We start from the raw sequence: 23,425 nt of genomic DNA, 5'->3' as shown, positions 1-23,425 counted from the left end.
GGCACGCATAGAAGAAAGAAGCTCCCGCGGGCCGTGCCTCTCCCTCTCCGGCGTCTCCGCCTGCCGGCCTGCCTCCGCACCAAGAAAAAAAAAAAAACGTGGCCAGCGCCATCTGTAATCTTCAAGAGAAAGCAAAAGGCACACTCCGGCCTCCGATACACGCAGATCTTGGAGGCTGTCGCGCGCTGCTCGCCGGCGGCGCTGGCAACGTGCCAAACCGGCGGCGCCGCACGCATTCCAGCGCCGTAAGTGCACGCTGCTATCTTCCGCGGCCGTCGGTGGGGCCAACGTTGCGTTGGGTGGGGCGGCGTTTATTCGTATCAAACGACGCGGGTCAAAAATCAGTTCGTAACAACCGTACTCAAGCACGTTGTAAATTAATGGGCCTTGGCCGGGACCACAGAAAAATTCGTATCATCCCGAAATTCGTATTAGCCGTGATCGTATCATCGAGATTCTACTGTAATTCAGATTATCAAGATTCTACGGTAATAATAATTTGCTGAATGACAAGGCCAAAGAGTAGGCTATCACTGGTGCTGCTTTGTAGCATTTTACTAGAAAAATTGCCAGTCATTTAGTGCTTCTGTGTGTTTGTGCATGCACGTGCATACGGGAGTGTGCACGTATAACTGACGTTTTGCATAGCACTGTTTCTTCTTTCTTCTGTACACAGGAAGCACTGAACAAGGCGGTTTTGAAGGACATGCGATCCAACAAGAACCAGTTGACTGACACAGTTGTTGGCATCGACATGGTCCTAAAACAGAGTGCGTGCTGCTTTTTTCGTTGTACGTTGCTTTGTTTCCGTGTGACTGGTGTCTGTACCTCATACTACTGACCTTGTATGACCAGCTTGCACTGATTGCGAATTTAGGCAAGATGAACCATGCTCCACTGACTACCGGTGCATTGTGCCTTAAAAAAAACTGAAAAATGAGTCATTTTGTATTGTTTATTGATACAGTAAAAGCTCGTTAATTCGGATTTCACGGGACCGGAAAAAATGTCCGAATTAACCGAATGCCGAATTAACGAATGAACAGGAAAAACAACATTAAAATCAAGTTGGAGAAGCATACCCTTATTTGCTGAAGTATTTTGTAATGGTCGTCTGCGTTTTCACGCAGATTCCGGCTTACATTACAATTTTTCTTAACTTTTCCAAATGGCCAACAGCACGCAAACTGTCGGAAGTGCTCAGGCAAACGCCCTCTAATATCAAAAGCGCCTCCGAGACTTCCCGTGAGGTGCGATGAGGTCGCGACATCATTAATAATTTCTTGATCGGGCAGGAGACCAGTCGTGGCGACACAATCATCAATCGCGATGTAGTCCTGAAGGGTCATATCTGTGGGAAGGACAGCATCGAAGGTCGGGCAGTCACCGTCGGTGGACTGGACTCGGCTGACACCTCGCCGATGCCATCGTCAGCTACTGCCGCATGCTCGGGCCTCACATGTAAACACGGTCACAACGGGAAAAAACAAGAACTCCGCAAGAAGAGACGGTGCCGACACAACACAAGGGAAAATGGCGTCGGAGGCGCAGTGGAGCGAAGAAAGAAGACGCCGACGTTCGGTGACACTGCGATCGCCCCCACTAGTTGATAACGATGGCGATGTGACTCAAGTTTCGGTTTCGCCCCAGTGGTGCCGGCGCTGCTTTACCACACATTTGTGTAGCGGCAGCCGTCAGAATTTGTCCGAATTAAGCGGTGCGCAGCCCAATTCTGACGAATTAACGAAGGTTTGGTCCCACAGATTAACATGCACTTCTGCCGGGACCAATAGAGCCATCCGAATTATCCGAATTTCCTAATTAACGGGTGTCGAATTAACGAGCTTTTACTGTAGTACTAAAGTGCAAAAGAAGTGTTGGCGAAATAAGGAGTTCTAATAGATGAGATGAGTGCTACTTTTTTTTTTCACCAGTATGTTGTATGTCTCTTTCTTTTTTGTGCTCGTGTTTTCTGCAGTATGTTTTTTTTAGTATATTGCATGATCTCACCCACATCGATCTCCTACTTATTGTTGCTTCAGGGCCATCATGTAATTAACTCGTTTCAGTTCATACGCAGCCAAAGAAATCTTTAGAAAGTGACATGCCAAGTTATTGCCTGCTCGGGCTTGAAATGGGAAACATTAACTGTGCAAGCGTAGTGATAACAACGAGGAACAAGAACGTGATAATCATGCTTGTTTGTCGCCGGCTGATTGTCTGCCATAGTACTGCCTTGCTAGTCCTAGTAAACCTAACCCGTTCAATCTATTCCAGGCATCTATGGCTACAACAGCAAGGGCAAGACGCCCTTCCTCAAGGTCACCATGGTTCTGCCCCGGCTCATCGCACCAGCCAAGCGTCTGCTGGAGACGGGCAGCGTGTCCGTGGATCCTTACGGGGCGCCCAGTTACCGCATCTTTGAGAGCAATGTTGACTTTGAGATCAGGTGATGCAGACACTTTCACCTTGCATTCTCTCGCTGGCAGAAGGGCAAACCGCAGAAACCAGACTATTGGCCTCGAGGCCCACCACTGGAAACGCCGGCGCCACCGTCGGCGTGACGTACTTGGCAGGATCACGTGGTCTCCGCGGCCGCGTCGGCTGCTTGTGGCGCACTGCCGCGTGCTTTGAAAACGAGTTTCAAGTCCCACATGCGCTGCGGTCTGTTCAAAATCGGAGGTTTTCTCTCATTTTCTACTCAATTGAAACCATTTTAATAGAGTGGCTGCCTCCGAAGGCGACGAACATGGGGCTCTACCGCTCGGTGCCGCAGCGCCGCGCTTACGCAAAGGAGCCCAGTGTCAGCCTGCACTGGTAACCGCGGGACAAGAAACAGCGTGAAGCATGGGTTGTAGAGCTAAGAACCGGCAAGTAGCCATCCGCTACGAGTCTTGTGTGCAACAAACACTTCCGCGACGAAGACTTTTGTTACTGCGTCGGGCCTGTGATGTTCGGTGAGTAGCAGACAGCGCGCACTGAGACGATGGCTCGCGCGCGCTTCCCGCCGGCAAATGATGCTTATCTGCCACAGGATAGTAAAAGCGCTACATTTTACCACGTGCGATGCCATCTCAGAACCCTCCAATGCGACCTCTTGATCGTCGGCCCCGTGCTCAGCGTCCACAAAATCGGCTGCAGATGCGCAAGTCATTGTTTAGATACGTTGAATTAAAAAACGCACAGGGTCCCTTATGCATTCGTTAAAGATGACTAGAAGGCGAAAGCCATCTTCTTCTTGTCAGTCGATGTACTGATTCTCCCGCGTTACTGTATTTTCTTTCTTTTCCTAGGCGTCGCATGCTACTACATGCTCGGTCTCGTAGACTGGTTCTCCTTCCACCAGCAATCTCGAAGTGGTGAAGCTTTGGTCTATGAATTTGTTGATCACAGAGAGCGGCAAGTTCACTGGAATGCAAACGGAACAATAATGAGGAGCATTAAAAAAAGGCGTCGCATTTGCTCACGTTTTGTGTGAGCCCGAAACGAAACGAATGCGCTGAATAAAGAAACAGAAGCAGCGTCATTTGCCCGCTGAGAAGACCGATCAACACGCAGTGCGAGACAACTTGTCAAATGACATTGAAACGTACCCGAATTTAGACCGAAAGAGAAAAAAAAACACTGAATCGTCGGGACGGCAGATCACAAAGTTGTCATGCGCACCGAAGTCGCAGTTGTAAGGAAATAGTTTTTGAACTGCTCTGATAGCGTCCGCCCAACAGTAGTTGTTTGTTTACTCACAAATTCTCATGTTTTGCGGCCTAAAGTTCACAGCGCGGTGCCAAAACGCGCTCGTAGCAAAAGCGAAACCAGCAGTACGAACATACATGCAGACGCTCATACATGTAGAGGCACCGTCAGTCGTCGCGAACCCGTGCGATCGCTGGCTTGAGGCTTCTTTCTGTTATGCTCCGTTTGGTTATACAGGCAGTCTACTCTGACGAGATATTTCACATAGTTTGCACTCAGCGAGTGACTACCTTTCACGTAAGAAGCCGGTTCAGGGGTCTGCAACGCGGTGACAGCGTGAAGCGGGTGCTCGGTTTTCTGCAAAGAGACAGCGACTGTAGACTATCTTGTGCTTTCAGTTCGTCGAAAATGATTATCTTGACAGTAAAGAACACAGTTCATTTCGAAAGTACTTACAGAAATGCCCTGGAGGGCTCCCGCGAGGTGTTTTTGTAGAGCGCCGACAGCAAAACCTATGGGGAGCGCGCCGGCGGCATCCTGCCTAGCACGCAATCGAGGCGCGTCCGATAGAGGGCGACTCCGTAACTCCTCGAGGCCAATATTACACGCACTACACGTAGACTCCCTGATGCAATGTGTCTCATTGTGTAAGAGAGTGGCCACTGTCTGCCGATTTGGGGGAAAGAGGCAGAGAGAGCTTCGCGTTAAAACTGTAAAGACTTCAACACTCATACTGTATTTACAGTAGAATCTCGTTAATTCGGCCCCCGTTAATTTGGAAATTCGGATAATTCGTCATTCTCACACCCTCCCTTAAAAAATGTTCATAGCCCCATGGCAACAAACATTCGCTAATTCGACGCAAAATTGCACGCTCACTGGTTAATTCGGTCTGGAGGCAAGCCAAAGACGGCGAAACTGAAACTGAAACTGCGTCTCGGAGGCCATAATATTTATCGCATTGCCTTTTCTTTGCCACACGTGAAAAGTTATGGTCTCCGAGACGGGCTCCGGCAGCAACGGCATAGCAACGGTGCGCTGTCGATGCCGATCGCGGAGGCCAAGGAAAATCGCATTTGTTTTCAAAAACTTATGAAAGGGGACGCAAGGTGGCGTTTTGGAGCACGCATCATCATCATCATCTTGTCTTCGGCGGAGAACGGATAACAAAGAAACAAGGCCTCCGACGGATAGCGTGCGGACCTGCAGGCGTCAGTTGTGCTTTTTTTCCCCCTCTTCGGTGCATTGTGACATATCGGCGTATCGGTAGTGTCGATAACAAAGAAACAAGGCCTTCGACGATATGGTGTGTCTTGGCCTGCTTCCCTCCGTAGTGGAGCTTGCAGATTACGTTACAATTGATGACGGCGTTGTCATCGCCGGTCACTTGAACGATGACGAGATCATCAGGGCTGCCCTTGGTGAGACGGATGAGTCCTCCGACGAAAACCCGTGCAATAAGCTACACCTGGTGCATCGTACCGCAAAAGAAGCCGCGGACGCTCTCGTCGTTCTAGAGTAGTTTTGTTACGATGTCCCAGGTAATACTTTTGTGCTAGAGGGTTTTTCACATGCCCGCAATCTAGTCCTTGCCACCCAGCTGTCCACAAAAAAACAAACAAGCATCACGGACTACTTATTAAAATAAAGGTATGTGATAAAGGAATCGAAAATGTGCGTTTTTGTTATGCATTCGTTAACTTGACATTCGGATAATTCCAACATTTTTTTCACTCCCTTGAGATTCGAATTAACAAGGTTTTACTGTACTCGATTGTAACGAGACCACAACTGTAACGCGAGAGGCGACTTTTCATTGCGTCCAGGAAAAAAAAATAGAACCGCGAAAGTAACGAGAGGCCACTGGAGGCATGAAAAGTGGATTTATTTTTCAAACAATGTCCCAAAACATGGTATCTTGCACCCAGCCACATGACATGTGGAACTTCATTCACGGGATACCCATCTGCTGATAGACATTGTTTGCTCTGAACCCTATCGGTACAACACTGATTGCAATATGGTGAATGCGCTGTTCTGAGACGAAATGAGCAACATGCTGCTCCAGTTCAAAGTGGCGGCGGTTACAAGGCCCATGGAAACCTTTTCGACCGTGCTCGCGGCATAAAAGGAGCTCCTGCTGTAGTTGCCACTCACAGATGGTCGCCCCACTCACGTCAAGGCTTTGGGCAGCAGCTGATTTCTTCAGCTGTCAAAATAGAATGCCTCTTGAAACGCGTCGTACTGAGCACCACACATTCCCATCGCAAAGGGAATCGAATGCCATTAAACAATGCACGTGCTTTCCAGGAACAGAAATTAGTCCGAATTAACGAGCATTTACTGTAGAAACATGGTGGCCTTGACGTGTTTCCAGCCTTTCGGCACTCCTAGCTCATGCAAGCATGGCCTTTGAGATCGGCGCATGCTACTCAGAAAGTAGCATGCGCCGATCTCAAAGCCACGTCTGGCAGTGCGATTTTGACACCTCCTTGTGCCACCAGATATAATGTGCCCCACGTGCCTCTGAGCTCCGCCATCTGTCCGAATTAACTGAAGTACGACCAAATACAGTCCACTCTCAGTAAATGGAAATATCTTAAACAGAACTGCTGCTTAAATGGAACAGCTGCCTTTAATATGATTGGTTTCATCCTTGTATTCTGCACCCCAGTTCATCTCTCAGTTAATGGAACACCTGTTAACATGTTCACTGTGGCACGCTTTCTTGAGGTCTCGTTTTGTGTGCGGAGTGACCCACCGGAGGGTCACGCGCCTCTGCCTGTTTCGTTCGCTCCAAAGAGATGGGGGTGCTACCTTTGCAGCTGGCGTGTTTATTTGAAGGATACCGAGCTATTTTTTGCCTTTTTTGTGGAGACCTATGCTGAAACCCAAAGTGGCTGGCACCAGGAAACACAAAACATTTCCTCTTCGTTGTGCTTTCTTTTGTGTCCGTAAAAAACGTGATGATCCATTAGTCGCGCTAAAATGTTTAGAAGCAGAAGGAAGAACGCATGTACTTATTCGAATGAAACATATTTAAAAAACTGCGGCAAAATGATGGTGAGCAGCACAGCAGAGAAATAGACTGCCACTTCAAAACAGTGTCGTCTCACATCCGGTTCAATAAATATATATATATTGGTTGCATTTTCTAGCCTTAGACGGCAGCACATGACGGATAGTTCTCGAGCGTGAGTCACCGGTGGGTCACGGCATCTAACACTAAAAAAGTATTCTTCTGGCTATTATAACCTCTTGCAGCAAGAATTGTACCTCCGTGTTCAAGTGTAGTAAAGTTATCGCATCAGCAAGCAGGTGCATGCTCGTAACATCGCAGCCACATAGGAGGAGCACAGGCCGTGGTTCACCCACACCACAGTGAATGTGTTCAATGTAGGCTTGTGCGAATAGTAAATTTTAGGTTCGAAGCGAATAGTGATTTTGGTCGAATAATTTCGAATCGGATTCGAATAGTATATATCACATATTATAAAGAAAAATGAGCATACTATTTGTCATGACCCAACCAACCTGCACAACGTTTTATTTTAAATTGTAACAAGGCATGTGCAAATGTCAGTCTTTCTGGTTCAAAGAGAAGTGGAAGCAACTTGGAATAGTAGCAGGATTTGGCATTTGGTAGAATGCAAATTATAACTTGTAACATATGTTACGCTTTAAAATTTACAATACTTGGAGCATGTAAGCCGGTATAACAAGTTTTTAAACCTAAAAAATGATGAATCGATGTGGGGTAATATGTTCATTTAACCTTGAAGTGGGGCTTCGCGGCAATGCGGATTTTCTCTGGAAAGGTTTATTCACGGTATAGCATGCTTCTACTGCAGCGAAACCACCTTTACAGGAGGTTACAAACGGACAGTGCGGATTTTCCCTGGAAAGGTGTATTCACGGTGTAGCACCCCTCCACGGCAGTGAAACCACCTTTACAGGGTGGTTATAAGCGGACTAATATACACCTATTCGTTCATTTCGAATACTTCGAAATTTTCAATACTTTAAATTCAAATCGAAGCGAATTCGAATACTGTATAACAGTCGAGCCTGACTATATCGAACCCGTTTATATCAAATTAGCCCATATATCGAACAATTTCTAAACACGGTAAATTGACATTGAGAATATATAGCAAAAGTTACTGTTACATCGAACGAAAATAGCAACGACAACCGATATATCAAACTCCATGTGCCTCAAAAGTGCCCCAGCAAGCTGGCTTTCCCTCGCGGTGGCGGGGAAAGCTGCCGGCGCCACCCTAGAAAAAGTGGCTTAGACCCGGTTGTGCATGGGCGAACACCTCCCTGCAAGAAATGATCCTGGCCCGCTCGCAGCGCTTACAGCCAATCAGAGGCCGTCGTGCTTTCTCCGAGGTGCGGAGGCGGTAGAAGTGAGCGCCATTTTTTCTTTCTTTATGCTTGTGTGCCTGCTGCTGCCTGTTTTCCTCGAGTCCTCATTCAGCGTGGTCCGTGCTGGTGGTGTTGCCTGTTGGTGCTCTGTGAACTTTATTGGCGCACTGTCGTCATGGCTTGTGCAAAGAGGCAGAATTTGCCGTTCGCCGCGAAACTCGAAATCATAAATCATAGATCGTGGGCAGATGTCACGAAGGAGACGATCCAGAACTGCTTTAGGCATGCCGGCTTCCGCATGCCTGGTGATGACGCCCCAAATTCCGATGACAGCACTGAAGACACCGCAGGTGTTTCCGCCGAAGTTTGGAGCGAGCTGGCAGAGTTCCCGGGAGCTATCGACGGATCGACATTCTACGAGTTCGTCAGTGCGGACGATGATATCGCTATCATGGGTGAGCTACAAGATGAGGACTACGTTGCAGACGTCGTGCCGACCACGAGCCAAAGCGACAATAAGGAAATTGACGATGGCCCATTGCCTACATCCTCCGAAGTAATTAGTGCACTTGTGTTTGTCTGGCGCTATTGCGTGAATGTGGAAGGTTGCGGCCTGAGCTGCTCCGACTCGTTGGACAACGTGGAGGCGTGCGTGCTGTCGCAGGCAGCGAAGTCGTTGACACAGAAGAAAATCCAGGACTATTTTGTTCCAAAGTAGGGCACGCAAGTAAGCCACCATATTAATAAAGTACTTTTCTTATTGTTATGTGCCTTTGTGTCAAAATCCTATAGCGGGCCTATATCGAATTATGCCATATATTGAACTAATAAACGTTTTTTGGCGAGTTCGATATACCCGGGTTCGACTGTATTCGTTTGAATATTCGAAGTGCTCGAATATTCGCACAAGCCTAGTTAAATGGAACATATTTTCCTGGTTTCATCAGGTTCATTGAATGAGAGTCTATTGTATGTCTGAATCGACGAGAGTTTTGTGCCATAGGCTTACGAGTATGCATATGTCGGACGGAATCAGACGGCATGTCTGAATCAACTGAATTTCTCAATTAACGGCAGCTGAATAAGCAAGGTTTCCCTGTAGCCATTGACTTCCTTTTTCTTTTCTGGATGTTTTAATCATTTTGGTGGTGATCCATGCAGGTTCATGGTGGACACGCACGTGGTGGGCTGCTGTTGGATCGAACTGCCACGGGGCAAGTACAGTGTCCGGGATGATCGCACCCGGGTGTCACGGGCACAGATCGAAGTGGATGTGGCATGGGACGAAATGGTGTCTCACGCACCCGAGGGCACATGGGCCCGCGTTGCTCCTCTGCGTATCCTCAGCTTCGACATCGAGTGTGCTGGCCGCAAAGGTGCGTCTAGTGCACCACAGGTGCGACCCCAGCAAGATAACGATTTCAGTCTGTCATGTTGGTGGCTTTAGCATGCCTCCTTGCCCACTGTAATTTGACTTCTTGTTATAACTTCTACATTTGAATTAACAACAGTGATCATTTAGCTATTCCTATGCTTTCTCCACTTTTATTGTCTGTTATCTTCACATGGCTGTAACTAACATAAAAGCATTGCCTTTGGTTTCTTTTATTCCCACTCTGTACACAAAGAATAAGGTTTGCACTGAAGTTGGGTGATGGCTGGATTGCAGGCATCTTTCCGGAGCCAGAGAAGGACAGTGTCATCCAGATCGCCAACATGGTCATGCGTCAGGGTGAGAGGGACCCGTTCATCAGGAATGTCTTCACCCTCAACACCTGCGCATCCATTGCGGGCTGCGAGGTTCTTTGCTTCCAACACGAGCGGGAATTGCTCAAGGTGTGTGGAACTTTTGTTTGGGCTTGTGCAGTAGGAATGTCAAAATGTACCGCATTTACTCGAATCTAACGCGCACCTTTTTTCCGGTAAAACGAGTCCAAAAATCGCATGCGCGGCAGAATCGAGTACCGAAAAAAAAAAAAAAAAACTCGGTCATCGTATTGCCATCGGCATTTTAAAATGGCCGCCTCCTACGCGCCTTGGCCACTGCCGCCATTTCTGCCATTACCCCATTAGTACTATTGTTTCAGATCGTACGTGCGCTGAGGAGATTGTCATCCTGTTCTGCGTTCGCATCGACGGCATAGAAGTGCTGACTCCAAATACTCGACGAGTGCACCACGATGCCGCATTTAAAAGAATAGTTATTACATGTGCAGAGACGTACGGAAATCGGGCCGCATCATGGTCGTTCGGAGTTCCCGAAACGTGCGTGCGAGATTGGCGCAAACAGAAGCAGAAGATTTTTTTTACAGCAAAGCTTCACGAAAAGGTTTCAGTAGATCAAAGCAGGGCCGGTTTCCCGAAATCGAAGAGCGTTGACGGCGACAAGGAGTTGTCCGACAGCGACGAGGACTGATCCATTACGCGACTCGTATCGCCGCCGTAGTGGTGACACTTTAAGCGGCAAGGCCCGCTTTTTGACTTTGTGTTTTACTTTTTTGAAACTTTAGTTCTTTAAAAGCCAAATACTTGTTCTTTTGAATGTGTGAAGTTTGACTCCTACGGACTTTTTTTGTTCTCTTTTCTCACGAAAAGTGGGTGCGCGTTGCAATCTATGTACAGTGAAATCTCGGTATAACGAACTTCAGGGGACTGCGGAAAAATGTTCGTTATTCTGAAATGTCGTTATAGTGAAAGCCCAAAAATTTACCATAACAATAGAATTTCAGTAACGCAAACGTCCTACCTTTGCAACGGTACGTCCTTGAACTCGTTTCTCACAACAATACACACGTGAACGTCAGACAAGACACGTTTATTTGAAATAGTCCGCGATCGTTTTTTTGACGGGTGCAGCACAAACTCTGCGTCACGAACGATTCTAGACCGTCCGCATTTTTATCCGCCGCTTCGGTCGCTGTTCCGCTTTTTTCTATGAATATGCGGAGTTTCCTCAAGTAGTCCAACGCATCTGTGGCCGACACGGACTCGTCGCCATCTTCGGGTGCTACCGTGACATCGTCGTCCATGTCATCGCTGCAATCCTTTAAGGCCCAACTGCATGCACGCGAGTTTTGAGCGACGGCCGACAGGATTTGCTGTCGCGGAGGGCCATCCATCGCCGTCGTTTGTCGCAGGGGTGCAATCGCGAAACGATGCTATTTCCGATTCCACACGGCTGGCTGATCGCGCTGATAACGCGGACGGACCGTCGTTCTGACCACTGGCCAAGCGCGAAAAGCACGAAAGGCATTGGAATCTGAAATAGAATCGTTCCGCGATAGCATCCCAGGTTTCTGGAAAGCCAGAAAACATCGCTTGTCGCGCGGAAGTGAGCATGACGATATCCAACAAAATGGCAGCATCTCTGACCCTTGCTTCGGTTGCAATTTGCTCGTGATGCTTCCAATCGGCGCGTACTTCAAGGAATGCAAGTTATAGACTACCTTATTTACAGCCCCATCTCACGCGGAGAGCGAGGCAGCGGCCGTATTTTGTCGTTATTTATGATCGACGGTTCGTTTTGATGTTTCGGTGGTAGCTTGCTGCAGCGGTGGTAGCTTGCTGCAATGTCAACATCGTCGTCGTGTGAGGTAGCCCTTCTCCCTGCGAAGCAACGACGTGAGGCGCTGCGGCTTTTCTTAAACGTTCTCTGACAGCAAGAGGAAACGTTGTCGAAATGCGCCTCGTGGACTAACCCCAACATAACGCAGTTTGCAAAGTGCGACGTAGCGTAGGCAGCGTACGCTTCCAGGCGCCCCATGGGATCACAGCAAATACTACTGTCGCGGTTAAACATAAGATTGCGAAAAAAGGAAGTCCCGAAACGCTTTTATGGCATCTTTATCTCAAACAAGACAATAATAAATTTGGCATGTTGTCATTCATCTACTCTGTAATTCTTTTTCGTAATTTGCCTGCGTGCGCGCAATAGTTTTCAATCGAGCAGCGCGGCGGAGCCCGTTTGTCGCAGTCGCCTTCGCTCGGAAGTCGCGTGCTATGCATGCGGTTGGGCCTTTACAAAACCTGATGCGTTGTCGCCTCCGCAACGAAGGGGAAAAAAAAAGTTCTCCGCCCGCGTCTTTCTCCTCCCGTGCCATCTCAGGTTTTAGCGGGAGGGCGTCCGCTCTTCGCGCTGCGTCGTCTGCTACCTTACAGCTCCGACTGCCATGACCGATACACTGAAATTTGAGAATCCTCGCATTTCGGGATATAAGTTCGTAGTACTGAGGCGTTGTTAAGATTACACGGGAATTAAATAACGATCGTTATTCTGAAATGTTCGTTAATCTGAAGTTCGTAGTAGTGAAATATTTTTACATTGAAACTATAAGCAGTCGGCACGGGATTTCTTAAAAGTTCGTTAATTTGAAATGTTCGTTAATGTGGTGTTCGTTGTAACGAGATTTGACTGTATTACTTTTCTTTTTTTTTTGTCGCCGAAAACGGGTGCGCGTTACAATCGAAGGCGCGGTAGAATTGAGTAAATACGGTACTGCATGAGGATGTGCGTGCATTCACCTGTGTGATGATTGTTGGGAATCGGGTGATCATGCTTTTAGTCGGTGCCCGCTGTTAACCATGCGGGCAGCCGCTGTTCCTTTACTTATTGTGCAGAGTACATTTTTTCTTATGCCGAGTGCCCTGAATAATTGTGATAATAGTGTTAATAGTGTTCAAACAAAATTACCGCAAAAAAATTTAAATAGGTTGAGATTTTTTCTGAATAATGAAGTGGGGAAAGTGCCCCCTCATCCTATATGCTAGTTCCTGGCCCAATTTTATTTGTCAGGCAGTAACAGGACATGAATGAAACAACTTTATTTAAAAGTCCAGCGAAGTTGATTAGGGGCAAGCCTCAGCCTCGGCCTAGGCAATCTGACTTGGGCTCGGGTGACTTCCTCGACTCACTGGACGGCCCCCAGTTATTCTAATGCAGAGCTGAGCAGAGCCTTCTTCCAGTGAGCCCTGCAATTTGAGGCTGCCTCTTTGTGGTTTGTGTGCCTTGTCGTCTAAGTGCGAGCACTCCCATGGCTACAATAAAAAAAAGTAAAAAAAAATGTCACCATTTTGTTGTTGCTGTTGCTGACTTGCAAACTTTGCAAACAATGTGAAACCATGCATTACTGCCAGATTTGGTGCAACATTAGCTTGATTTTAATGCTGAATGTGAAAAGTACCCAACAGAATATGCAAAAGCAAAAAGGGGCATGGGAGCACTGCATTATCTGGTTTCAGCTAGCGAATAGTTAAATGAAGCAACCATGTTTATTAGAACTGTCAGCTTCTACCGAAAAATTCTTCCCGCGATCACAACGCTGTTCACATGGAACTTGTAGACATCATAGTGGAATATATTTCTGAGCATCGTGTTTGAGATCGGCTATTTACCTGGACAAATTGGTGGCTCAGGAAGGTCTGGTGCAGTATTCTGAAGGAATCACTTCTGAGATACAGTAGACTCCTGTTAAGACGAACTCGAAGGGACCGCGGTCATCTATTTGTCTTATCAGGAGTTCGGCTTATCAGAAATGCCCCCAGAAAGAGACATGCTAACATGCCAAGTGCATCCTGATATACTTGCTTAAAACGTACTTGTGGGCTAGTTGGTTGGTCATATTCACGATAAACGGCAGCGCACACCAGGTTAAGACAGATACACAAAACACGAAAAAAGGACGACACAAGTGCTTGTGTCGTCCTTTTTTCGTGTTTTGTGTATCTGTCTTAACCCGGTGTGCGCTGCCGTTTATCGTGAGCATCCTAATATGTTACTTGAAAACACTGACTGGAGTAAACTTACAATGGGGGCAAAAAGACAAGAAAAAGCATTTATTTGGCTCATCTAGATAAACGCTATGCCTTCAAGCAGAGTATTCACAGGAATCATACGAGCACCTGATTTCTCGGGTTCAAAAATAAAAATTTCATGAAGATACTGCTACCACATTTTAATGATAAAACTGTAACACGCTCTTATGTTGACGATTACAAAAAAAAAAGAGAGAGAGAGAAGCACAGTTTTCCTTCAAATAATGCAAATTTATTGTCCTGGCAGTTCCTTTTCTTCTGTGAGCCTGTTTTGCTGGCTCTAAGATCACTTCTGCATACGCCTCGGTCGCGTGCTGTTGCCTTGACAAAGTCATGATACGCTCAGTTGCTTAAGAAAGTCTGCAAGGTTTTCTTCGAGGTCCGGATATTTTCCTGTTTTCAGCCCGTAGTAACTTTTCCTGATCGACGTGCAGCTGAAGATACGCCTCGCGCACACGAAAAAGACACGACGCAGCTATATTCAGTGTACAAAATAGCCTTCCCGTGTCGTGCACTTCCATAATCAAAATGGCTCAACACAATTTGCACTTCACGGGAACAGGTACAACGCGCACAGGTCCTACACGAACTGACCACAAAATGTGCTCGGCCGCCATCGTGTGATGGCGATGACAATGCACCTGACCCCTCTGACGGGAGTGCGCCGCAAACGTCCTCACAGACAATTTTTGTTCTCGGTGTCGCTTTTTTATTTTTTTTCTTCACTCGGTGTCGCCTTTTTATTTTTTTTTCTTCACGCAATGGCTTGGGGGTCCCAGTTGTAAATCCCCCTACTCTTTTTGTTGCTTTCTTTGCTGATAAAGCCCGCACGTCCCCCACCCACAGGCTGGGGGTGAGGGGGATACCGGCTTTATCCGTTCTTTTTCGTTTATCCGTGTCGCGATTTGCTTCGCGTCTCTGCTCCGGGAAGCACTTTTTTTTTCTTTTTTGCTTTTTCTCGGTTGCTTGAATGCCCCACCAAGACTGCAGTGTTCGTTTCGCAGAATCGCCAGCGTTGTCGATCACCGCGAAAGTTTGTCTTAACAGAAGAGTACAGTTGGGCGGTTCGCCTTAAGCGAATTTTTTTTTGCATTGAGTCTATGGGAAACCAAACAAACGGTTCTCTGTTGTTCACCATAAGCGAGAATTCGTCTTAACCGAGTTCGTCTTAACGGGAGTTCACTGTACTTTCACTTTCGTGAGATTAGTGCCGAATGTGTTTGGTAGCTGAAAGCCACATCGGTTTTGCACCATGTGAGCTTGGCTAAGACAGTGCACCAGAAATGTTGGTCCTGGACGCCATCCTGTCTGGCATTCTTCTTGCGAAAGTTAAAGTTGAAGCTTTGCTAAAAGTGACCGTACTGTATACCGCCCCGGGTCGGCCATCGCACTCTGTGATCCTGGAGGGAAAAACCCGAAGCTGCTATTAATCGGAGCTGACCCATTGAAAAGAGTGAATAGCTGCTTGCAGTCGCACAGGAGTTACCTGCACTAACTGCCAGCATGCACAGTGGATGCCACTAACTTTCTGAAGCATGGTACTATGTAACTAAGTTTTCCATGTGTGCAGAGCAGACAATGCAGACAACTTCCATCAATTCAATCCTGAAGGGACCAACAAAATTATAGTCTAAGGATCTGCAGTGTTGAATGAAACAGAAGCAGGAAAAGAACGAAATGCACTGCTGGCTCATTCGGCAGCCTTTGATGCGATCATAACACACATCCGAATCCTCATAATAATGCCTTCTTGTGTATCGATACTAAGCTGTTTATGTGCCTGATAGAGAGATGGCAGTCACATTCCTCTTCCGTTCGTGCAGAGATGGTCGGACTTCTTGCGCGAAGTGGACCCGGATGTCATCACGGGCTACAACATCCAGAACTTTGACTTCCCCTACTTGATGAACCGGGCCAAGACGTTGCAGGTGGACCTGTTCCCATTCCTGGGTCGCATCCGCAACTGCAAGACCCTGCTCAAGGATGCCGTCATGCAATCCAAGCAGATGGGCCGTCGAGAGAACAAGGTGGTCACCATCGAGGGCCGTGTTCAGTTTGACCTCCTGCAGGTGGGTGTTTTTTTTTAATGGTTATCTTTAAAAGATGAAGCTTTGGCTCATGGCCCTCTATAGATTCATCTAAAACGCAGAAATGCTTTCATGCAATATGTGCTGGACGGATCTGAAACGAACTCTGTGGCATTTGTGAGAGAAAGCTTATTTACGGGGAGATGCTACTCGAAAAATGGCCTTTTTTGAGAAAATTGTCACTTTTGACATTTCACTTGTAAAATTATGTTTGGTCATTAAACTTTTATTTCCCCGAGTATCAAGGGTGAATTCAGATTAGAAATTGGTGAAAAATCTATTTCAATCAGGCAATGTCACTCTGGCCTCAGCCACAGCAGGTGCTGAGGCCACAGTGCATGGTAAGTTGATGTGGTAAAGGGGAAAGCATGAATCATGTGGCCAAGCACCATGGCACGGCACTCTGTAAACTGCCATTACCACCTCCATGGGGAGATAAGTTGAAAGATGATGCAACACAAGATCTGCAAAATATTTACGAAATTGCAATAACCGCCCACATTAAATGTCCAGGAAATGTATCTTGCCATGCGAGCATCCTACTTTAATTTTAGCAACATGGCAGGAAGTCGCGAATTCTGTTCAGAAGGAGTGACTTCCTGGTGTAAGCACAGGCGAGCCAGAGCTCTTTGGGAGTGCGTACCAGATTACACTCTAATCTTGACCAACAAACAGGTGTTGCCTGCACATCCATTATATAAGCACTTCACAAATGAAAAGCTCTTGGTTTCCTGTCTACAAGGAACGATGCAAGGTGTTGTGGACTTGCTCAACAGCAAGGTCTGGCTTCTGTGTCCAAAGACAACGCTCCCATCCTGTACAGCTGTGGAAGCTGCAACAATGGCTACCTCGTTCTTCAATAAGGGATATTCAAACTTTGAGCACGTCCTTCATGAGCTTGATATACTACCACCTTAAGAACTTGTCACCCTGGGCCACTCACATGACCAGAGGCGAATCAAAAGAGTGTCTGTCTGCATGCAAAACAGCCGAGGCATGGGCTCATCACTGCCACGTGGTGAAGAGAGTGCACCTTTATGGCTAACTTAAGGACTGGGAAATATTAACATATGGAGCCGGACGTCTTGAAGTGTGCTCGCTGTTTAGAGTGTGGATTGTTCTATGCTCTCACAAAGTTTCATGCTAATCGCACTGTATTTTGAAGAATACACACGTTTATAACTTTTAAATGCATTTTTCTCAATTTCAATTTTGAGGCAATTCTGACATGTTGTGCACAAACTTTCATGCACTTAAAATAGTTCTATCATAACGAAATTTTGCACAGGGCTTCTTCAGCCATTCTAAAATACAGATATCTATATGAAGTTGCACTATACATTACATATTTTTGGTTTCATAACTTTATATGCTGGTAGGGGAGATGTAAAATATACATTTGGTACCCTCGATTTTTTATAAAAAAGGTAGCAAGTTAAGCAGACATTTGAGGTACTTTTTAGTACTGTACTGCTCATGTGCAGCAAAATGAGCTATCTTGGGATTCTGTGTCAAAATTTTTAATAAGCTAAAAAGTGTGCACAAGAAACCCAATATTTTGTTGTCATAGTTGTAGTAACTCTGGAACTATTACAGTTATCAGAAAACTAATTACAGTCTTGAAATCAGCATCACAAACTACTATTACCTAAAATTTCAAAGTTCTAAGTCAAGAAATAAAAAAAAATCGTTTTCGAGTAGCATCTCCCCTTACAGTGCATTCCAGATAAACGAAACTCGCTTGAGTGCACTTCAACATCGTGCCTCTAGTTGGTAATCATAGTTGGTATCCTCTCACAGTTTATGTGGCTTCAAATGAATTATCTCTTGCTCTATTAATGAAGGAAAGAAGATGACTCTTAAGGGCTCGTTTTCTTTGTTAGGCACAATATTAATGGGAACTAACAGACAATAACGCCAAGGAAAGTATAGGGGGTGTTATCTGTAGTATTTAGAATTTAAATGTGAAGAAAGTAAAGTGGACGAAAAGATAACCTGCCGCCGGCAGGGACCGAACCTGCGACCTTCGAATAACGCGTCCGATGCTCTACCACTGAGCTACGGCGGCGGTCATCCTCCCGTCCACTTTATGGGGTATATATGTGCATTTAAACCTTGGAGTGTTAGTCAGCGCCAGTCGCAGCCATGGCGGCGAGTGTGGAACACTCTTTTTCTGCCTTTCTGGCGTCACGTAGCACGTGATCTTTATACGAGCTGGCAGCTGACCAATAATCCCTCGCATACTACCTGAAGCCATCAAGTCTGCCAGAGCGAGACCCTTGCTATCAATGAAGGAAAGAAGATGACTCTTAAGGGCTCGTTTTCTTTGTTAGGCACAATATTAATGGGAACTAACAGACAATAACGCCAAGGAAAGTATAGGGGGTGTTATCTGTAGTATTTAGAATTTAAATGTGAAGAAAGTAAAGTGGACGAAAAGATAACCTGCCGCCGGCAGGGACCGAACCTGCGACCTTCGAATAACGCGTCCGATGCTCTACCACTGAGCTACGGCGGCGGTCATCCTCCCGTCCACTTTATGGGGTATATACAGTAAAACCCCGTTAATTCGGATTTCACGGGACCGGAGAAAATGTCCGAATTAACCGAATGTCGAATTAACGAGGTTTCGACAATAATGATTCAAAAAATGCCTAAAATATCAACATACCTTTACTTCGTGAAATAACTCGTTATTGTTGTTTGTTGCGCGCGAGAAATTTGCGCGGAAAGCACAATTTTCCGGAGTTCATGTAGGTGGTGCAGTCCGCGCATACTGTCGGGGGAAACGACACAGATGTCCTCCAAAACTTTAAGGGCGTCATCGCCTTCTTTAGCAGTGCGGCGCGGCACTTCACACGCATCCATGAGGGGTGCAGTTTCACAATCAGAGTCGGAGTCTTCGTCGCCGAGTACATTAAGTATTTCATCGTCGCTGAGGCGACCGGCAACGGCAACGTCACGGTCGATTTGGAAGTATTCGTCCAACGGGACGTCCGGAGGCAGGAGTCTGTCGAAGCGACTGTCATCTTCTTCGGCGTTTTCGTTAACATCCGCATCCCCGGCTTCCAAAGAATCACCGTCACGGACAAAGCCGCTGTGTCGGAAGCAGTTCGCAATTACTGCGGGCGGCGTGTTGCTCCACACATGCGCCAACATGTGCACTGCACTGAGCAGAGTCACGTCGTATTTTTTTTTTGCCTCCATACAGAGCAACATACGCTCAAGCACTTGTTTTCTGTATCGGCTTTTTACATGCTGGATAATTCCCTGATCCAGAGGCTGCAGAGAAGCCGTTGCGTTAGGAGGTAGAAAGAGCAGCTGTATGTTTGTCAGCCCCGACACATTGTTGTGCGCACTGCAGTTATCTATAACCATTAGCGCTTTGCGCGAATTTGCAGAAAAGCGGCGGTCCAGTTCCCGCAGCCAGGCCTGGAATATCTCTGAAGTCATCCACGCCTTTCGATTGGAGCGATAGTCCACGGGAAGCTTCTTAATGCTTTTGAAGCATCTTGGCTTTTCTGCTTTGCCGATTATCAACAGCGGTAGCCGCTCCGTGCCAGTCATGTTGGCAGCCAGCAAAACAGTTATTCTGTCCTTGCTTCGTTTACCGCCAACGCAAGGGTCCCCCTTAAACGTGATGGTTTTATCCGGCAGGGCTTTGTAGAAGAGGGCCGTCTCATCTGCGTTGAAAATGTCACAGGGATCATAATCAGCTAGGCGCGCGGGTAATCCGGCCCTCCAATCTTCGACAACGCCTTCATTCACAGCCCCTTTCTCGCCGCACACGCTTCGGAAGACCAGACCGTGTCTTTTCTTAAAACGGTCAATCCAGCCTTCCGATGCTTTAAAGTCTTCGATGCTGAGCTTCAGCGCGTACTTTTCGGCCTGCGCACAGATAAGGGGGCCACTCAAAGGCAGCTGTGCGGCGCGCGAATCGGCAATCCATCTTAACAACGCTTCTTCGAGTTTCGGGTGCGCTGCCGTTCTCAGTCTCTTCCTGTTGTCAGCGAACCTGTCGCTGTCGTACGCCTGAAGAATCTGCGCTTCATTCTTCACGTACGTGCTGAGCGTGCTTCTCTTCACGTTGAATTTATTCATTATTACCTGCCGAGGCACCCCGGCCTTCACGGCTTTCAAGATTTCTACCTTCGCTGTCAAATCCTTCGCCTCATACTTCGACCGCTTCGGTGGGGCACGAGAGCACATGGTGGTGCGGCTCCCGCGGCGCGGCAACGAAGCGACGGGTACACGCACGATGTCAAGAAAAAACAAAGTATAAACGAAAAAAAAGAAAACCACGAACAAAATCTAACACACACAAAAAAAGTTCCGCCGTCCTCGTGCACGCACCTGACGTAAAGCGATAAGCACGATAAAAACGACAACGAAAAAAAAAAACTACACAACTCCGCAGTCACCCACCGCACAAGCGCACAAGCAAACGACAACGTCGGAAATGGCGGACAGGGCAATACGTACAAAGAAAAAAGTACGGGCGAGGTCTTGGTACGGGTTGCTAGCATAGACCTGATGCAGAGGTAGTGTCAAGCGCATCACAGCCGCCATGTTTTTCCTTTTTTTTTTTAACGCGCACCGCAGAATAAACATGGCGGCCTTGACGTATTTCCGGTCTTTCGGCACTTCCAGCACATGCAAGCATGGCCTTTGGGATTGGCGCACGCTAATCGGATATGCCATCGCTTGCGGTGCTATTTGAAAATCCCCTAGAGCCACCCGATCTCATGTGCCTTACGTGCCTCTGAGCTCCGCGAATTGTCCGAATTAACCGAAGTGCGACCAAATACGTCCGAATTAACGGGAGTTTTGTGCCATAGGGTTATGTACATGTTTGACGGGACCAGACGGCGCGTCCGAATTAACCGAATTTCCGAATTAACGGGGGCCGAATTAACGAGGTTTTACTGTATGTGCATTTAAACCTTGGAGTGTTAGTCAGCGCCAGTCGCAGCCATGGCGGCGAGTGTGGAACACTCTTTTTCTGCCTTTCTGGCGTCACGTAGCACGTGATCTTTATACGAGCTGGCAGCTGACCAATAATCCCTCGCATACTACCTGAAGCCATCAAGTCTGCCAGAGCGAGACCCTTGCTATCAATGAATTGTAATACTCTCTAAAGTGGACAAAGTTGATACAATAAAAGCTGACAGCTCATGTTAAATGATGAAATTTCTACAAGGGTTCTGCATATGTTCTACACAGAAATTATTAATGTATATTCCAGAGCGTTGCATAACACAATTTAAAGATGCCTACTTTAGATGTACTATCATGTGTAGTTTGCATTATTAGGACGCTGTGTTTTATTGCTGTTGTACGATTTGTAAACTTGATGCTTGCTTTGGTTGAAACTGCAGTTTTCATAAATTTTTCTCAAGAAGTATATGCCATAAGTTGAAAGTTTGCCTTTCTCAGTTACTTGAGTTTACCATTCTTTTTTTCCTTGAAAAATACGCATCGGCAAGATTGGGGCGCTGGTTGTCAAGAAAAACATTTTCTTAGTTTCGATGTATTTCGAGGTAACAGTGCTTACCGTATAAACGCGTGTAAGGGCCGCACCCGTGTAAGGGCCGCACCCCGTTTTTTTGAAGTGCATATTCTAAAAAAAAAAAAGAATCCGCGTAAGAGCCGCACCTACACTTTCCTCAACCAATACGTATTCAAAATGCGCGCGCGCGTAAGCTTCTAGGCGTAGTCGATAGATGGTGCAAGAAAACGCAACCATCATCATCGTCACCAGAGTATATAGATATATATTTCTGGATTTTATTCGTGTTAAGATGTTCGTGAAGTGGGCTAAAAATTTTAACTTTTTATTAGTATTCATAGACCCGCCAACTAAAGGTTAAAGCATGGATTTTATCTTTAGCTTCTCACATCTCTATACAAACGCGCTATCGGCGCTATCCATATCGGCATTAGCATCACCAACTTTGGCATGGCGTTCGCGTTGTTCGGTTTTTGCAGTTCAGCCAGCCGTTTGCTGTAGTTTTCTGCACTGTTCGATGACCTTCGTGCTAGCTTGTTTTCTACTCGGCGTTCACGTTTTGGCAAGATGGGCAAGTACCTGAATAGCTACACTGCTGGCTATAAGTTGAAGGTGATCGAGTATGCTCTCGAGCATGGGAAACGTGCCGCCGGCAGAAAATTCGACGTTGACGAGAAGTGTGTGCGACGTTGGTGTGCTCAAAAAGAAGCCTTGCGAAACACCAACAGCACTAAGCGCGCTTTCCGAGGAGAGCAGTGCAAGTTTCCTGATTTGGAAGAAGACTTGCTCCGCTATGTGACTGAAGTGCGGAATGATGGTCTTGCACTCACAACGGACATGCTGCGTGTGAAGGGACTAGCCTTGGCGACTGTACTTGGGTGGATCCCATCTGCGTGGAGCTCGGTGTCGACGGACATTGTGTCCCGAAGTTTTAAGGTCGCCGGGATATCTAACAGCTTGGATGGCACAGAAGATGACTGCATGTGGGGTGACGGCGCTTCGCAGCACACCATCTCATCTCGGACTCCAAGTCTGAGGACTCGCCGAGTGACGACGATTGAGCACGTATGTCGCAAGAAATGTCGTCTACTGCAATAAACGCTCTTCGTTCGCTAACTGGTGCGTTTTCACTTTAAAAAAATGTCGCGTGTATGGGCCGCACCCTGAAAATTGGCCCTCATTTCTTGAAAAAAAATGTGCGGCCCTTACACGCGTTTATACGGTACTTAGAGAACTACTGAGAAATCGCTTGAGAATCAAACGATATGAACTTGCCATGTCTGTGGCAAGAGAGTTCCTGTGGTACTTCATTAAGCCCAGAAGACAGGTATTTCATTGGTGAGACATTTTTCCAGTTCGAGGCTGCATTTTGGAAACAATGAAGCAATCAGAGGCAGGGGCAGTCGTAACCACATTTCCAGTTTCTCCGGCTAACTGCATCAAACTACAGTAGACCCTAGTTAAGCGGAACCCGAAGGGGCCAGGAAAATATGTTCTGTTTAGCAGGAGTTGCATTTACTCAGAGATGAACAGGGGTGCAGAATTCAAGTACGAAACCAATAATTTTAGAGACAGTTGTTTCTTATGAGCAGTAATTTTGTTTAAGGTATCTTGCATTTTCTGGGAGTCTACTGTATATGTTTGATGTGTTGTCTTGATGTTGTGCCATTGTCTCGATGTGCCATCGTGAGTGAACACGTGTTCTGTGGTGCCTACCAGGTGCTGCTGCGTGACTACAAGTTGAGGTCATACACGCTGAATGCGGTCAGTTACCACTTCCTGCAGGAGCAGAAAGAGGACGTCCAGCACAGCATCATCACAGACCTTCAGGTGAGCGCACTTGCACATTTGGCAAGGGAAAGCTGCGTATTCCTCCACGTCTTTGCTTGTCCGCATCCCATTGACTCTTTCATTGTTCTTCCGGTTTATGCTGATAAACTGTGTACCTCGTGCA

General features: G+C 46.8%; 2 protein-coding genes across 2 annotated transcripts in view; both read left to right on the top strand.

Moving 5' to 3' along the window:
• Positions 1-23,425, top strand: part of LOC119383707 (calumenin-B-like) — a 583,129-nt gene that overhangs the window by 205,878 nt on the left and 353,826 nt on the right. The window lies entirely within an intron of this gene.
• Positions 1-23,425, top strand: part of LOC119383708 (DNA polymerase delta catalytic subunit) — an 86,674-nt gene that overhangs the window by 15,879 nt on the left and 47,370 nt on the right. The window contains exons 4-9 of the mRNA XM_037651975.2: positions 677-770; positions 2,278-2,449; positions 9,226-9,440; positions 9,734-9,900; positions 15,699-15,944; positions 23,191-23,301. Of these exons, the coding sequence (XP_037507903.1) occupies positions 677-770; positions 2,278-2,449; positions 9,226-9,440; positions 9,734-9,900; positions 15,699-15,944; positions 23,191-23,301 (1,005 nt within the window). The remainder of the gene's footprint in view (positions 1-676; positions 771-2,277; positions 2,450-9,225; positions 9,441-9,733; positions 9,901-15,698; positions 15,945-23,190; positions 23,302-23,425) is intronic.

The sequence above is a fragment of the Rhipicephalus sanguineus genome, chromosome 2, assembly GCF_013339695.2.
Source record: "Rhipicephalus sanguineus isolate Rsan-2018 chromosome 2, BIME_Rsan_1.4, whole genome shotgun sequence".
In the NCBI taxonomy this organism is placed as follows: Eukaryota; Metazoa; Arthropoda; class Arachnida; order Ixodida; family Ixodidae; genus Rhipicephalus; species Rhipicephalus sanguineus.
The sequence above is the reverse complement of the archived record's forward strand: the minus strand, read 5'-3'. Positions and strand labels throughout refer to the sequence as shown.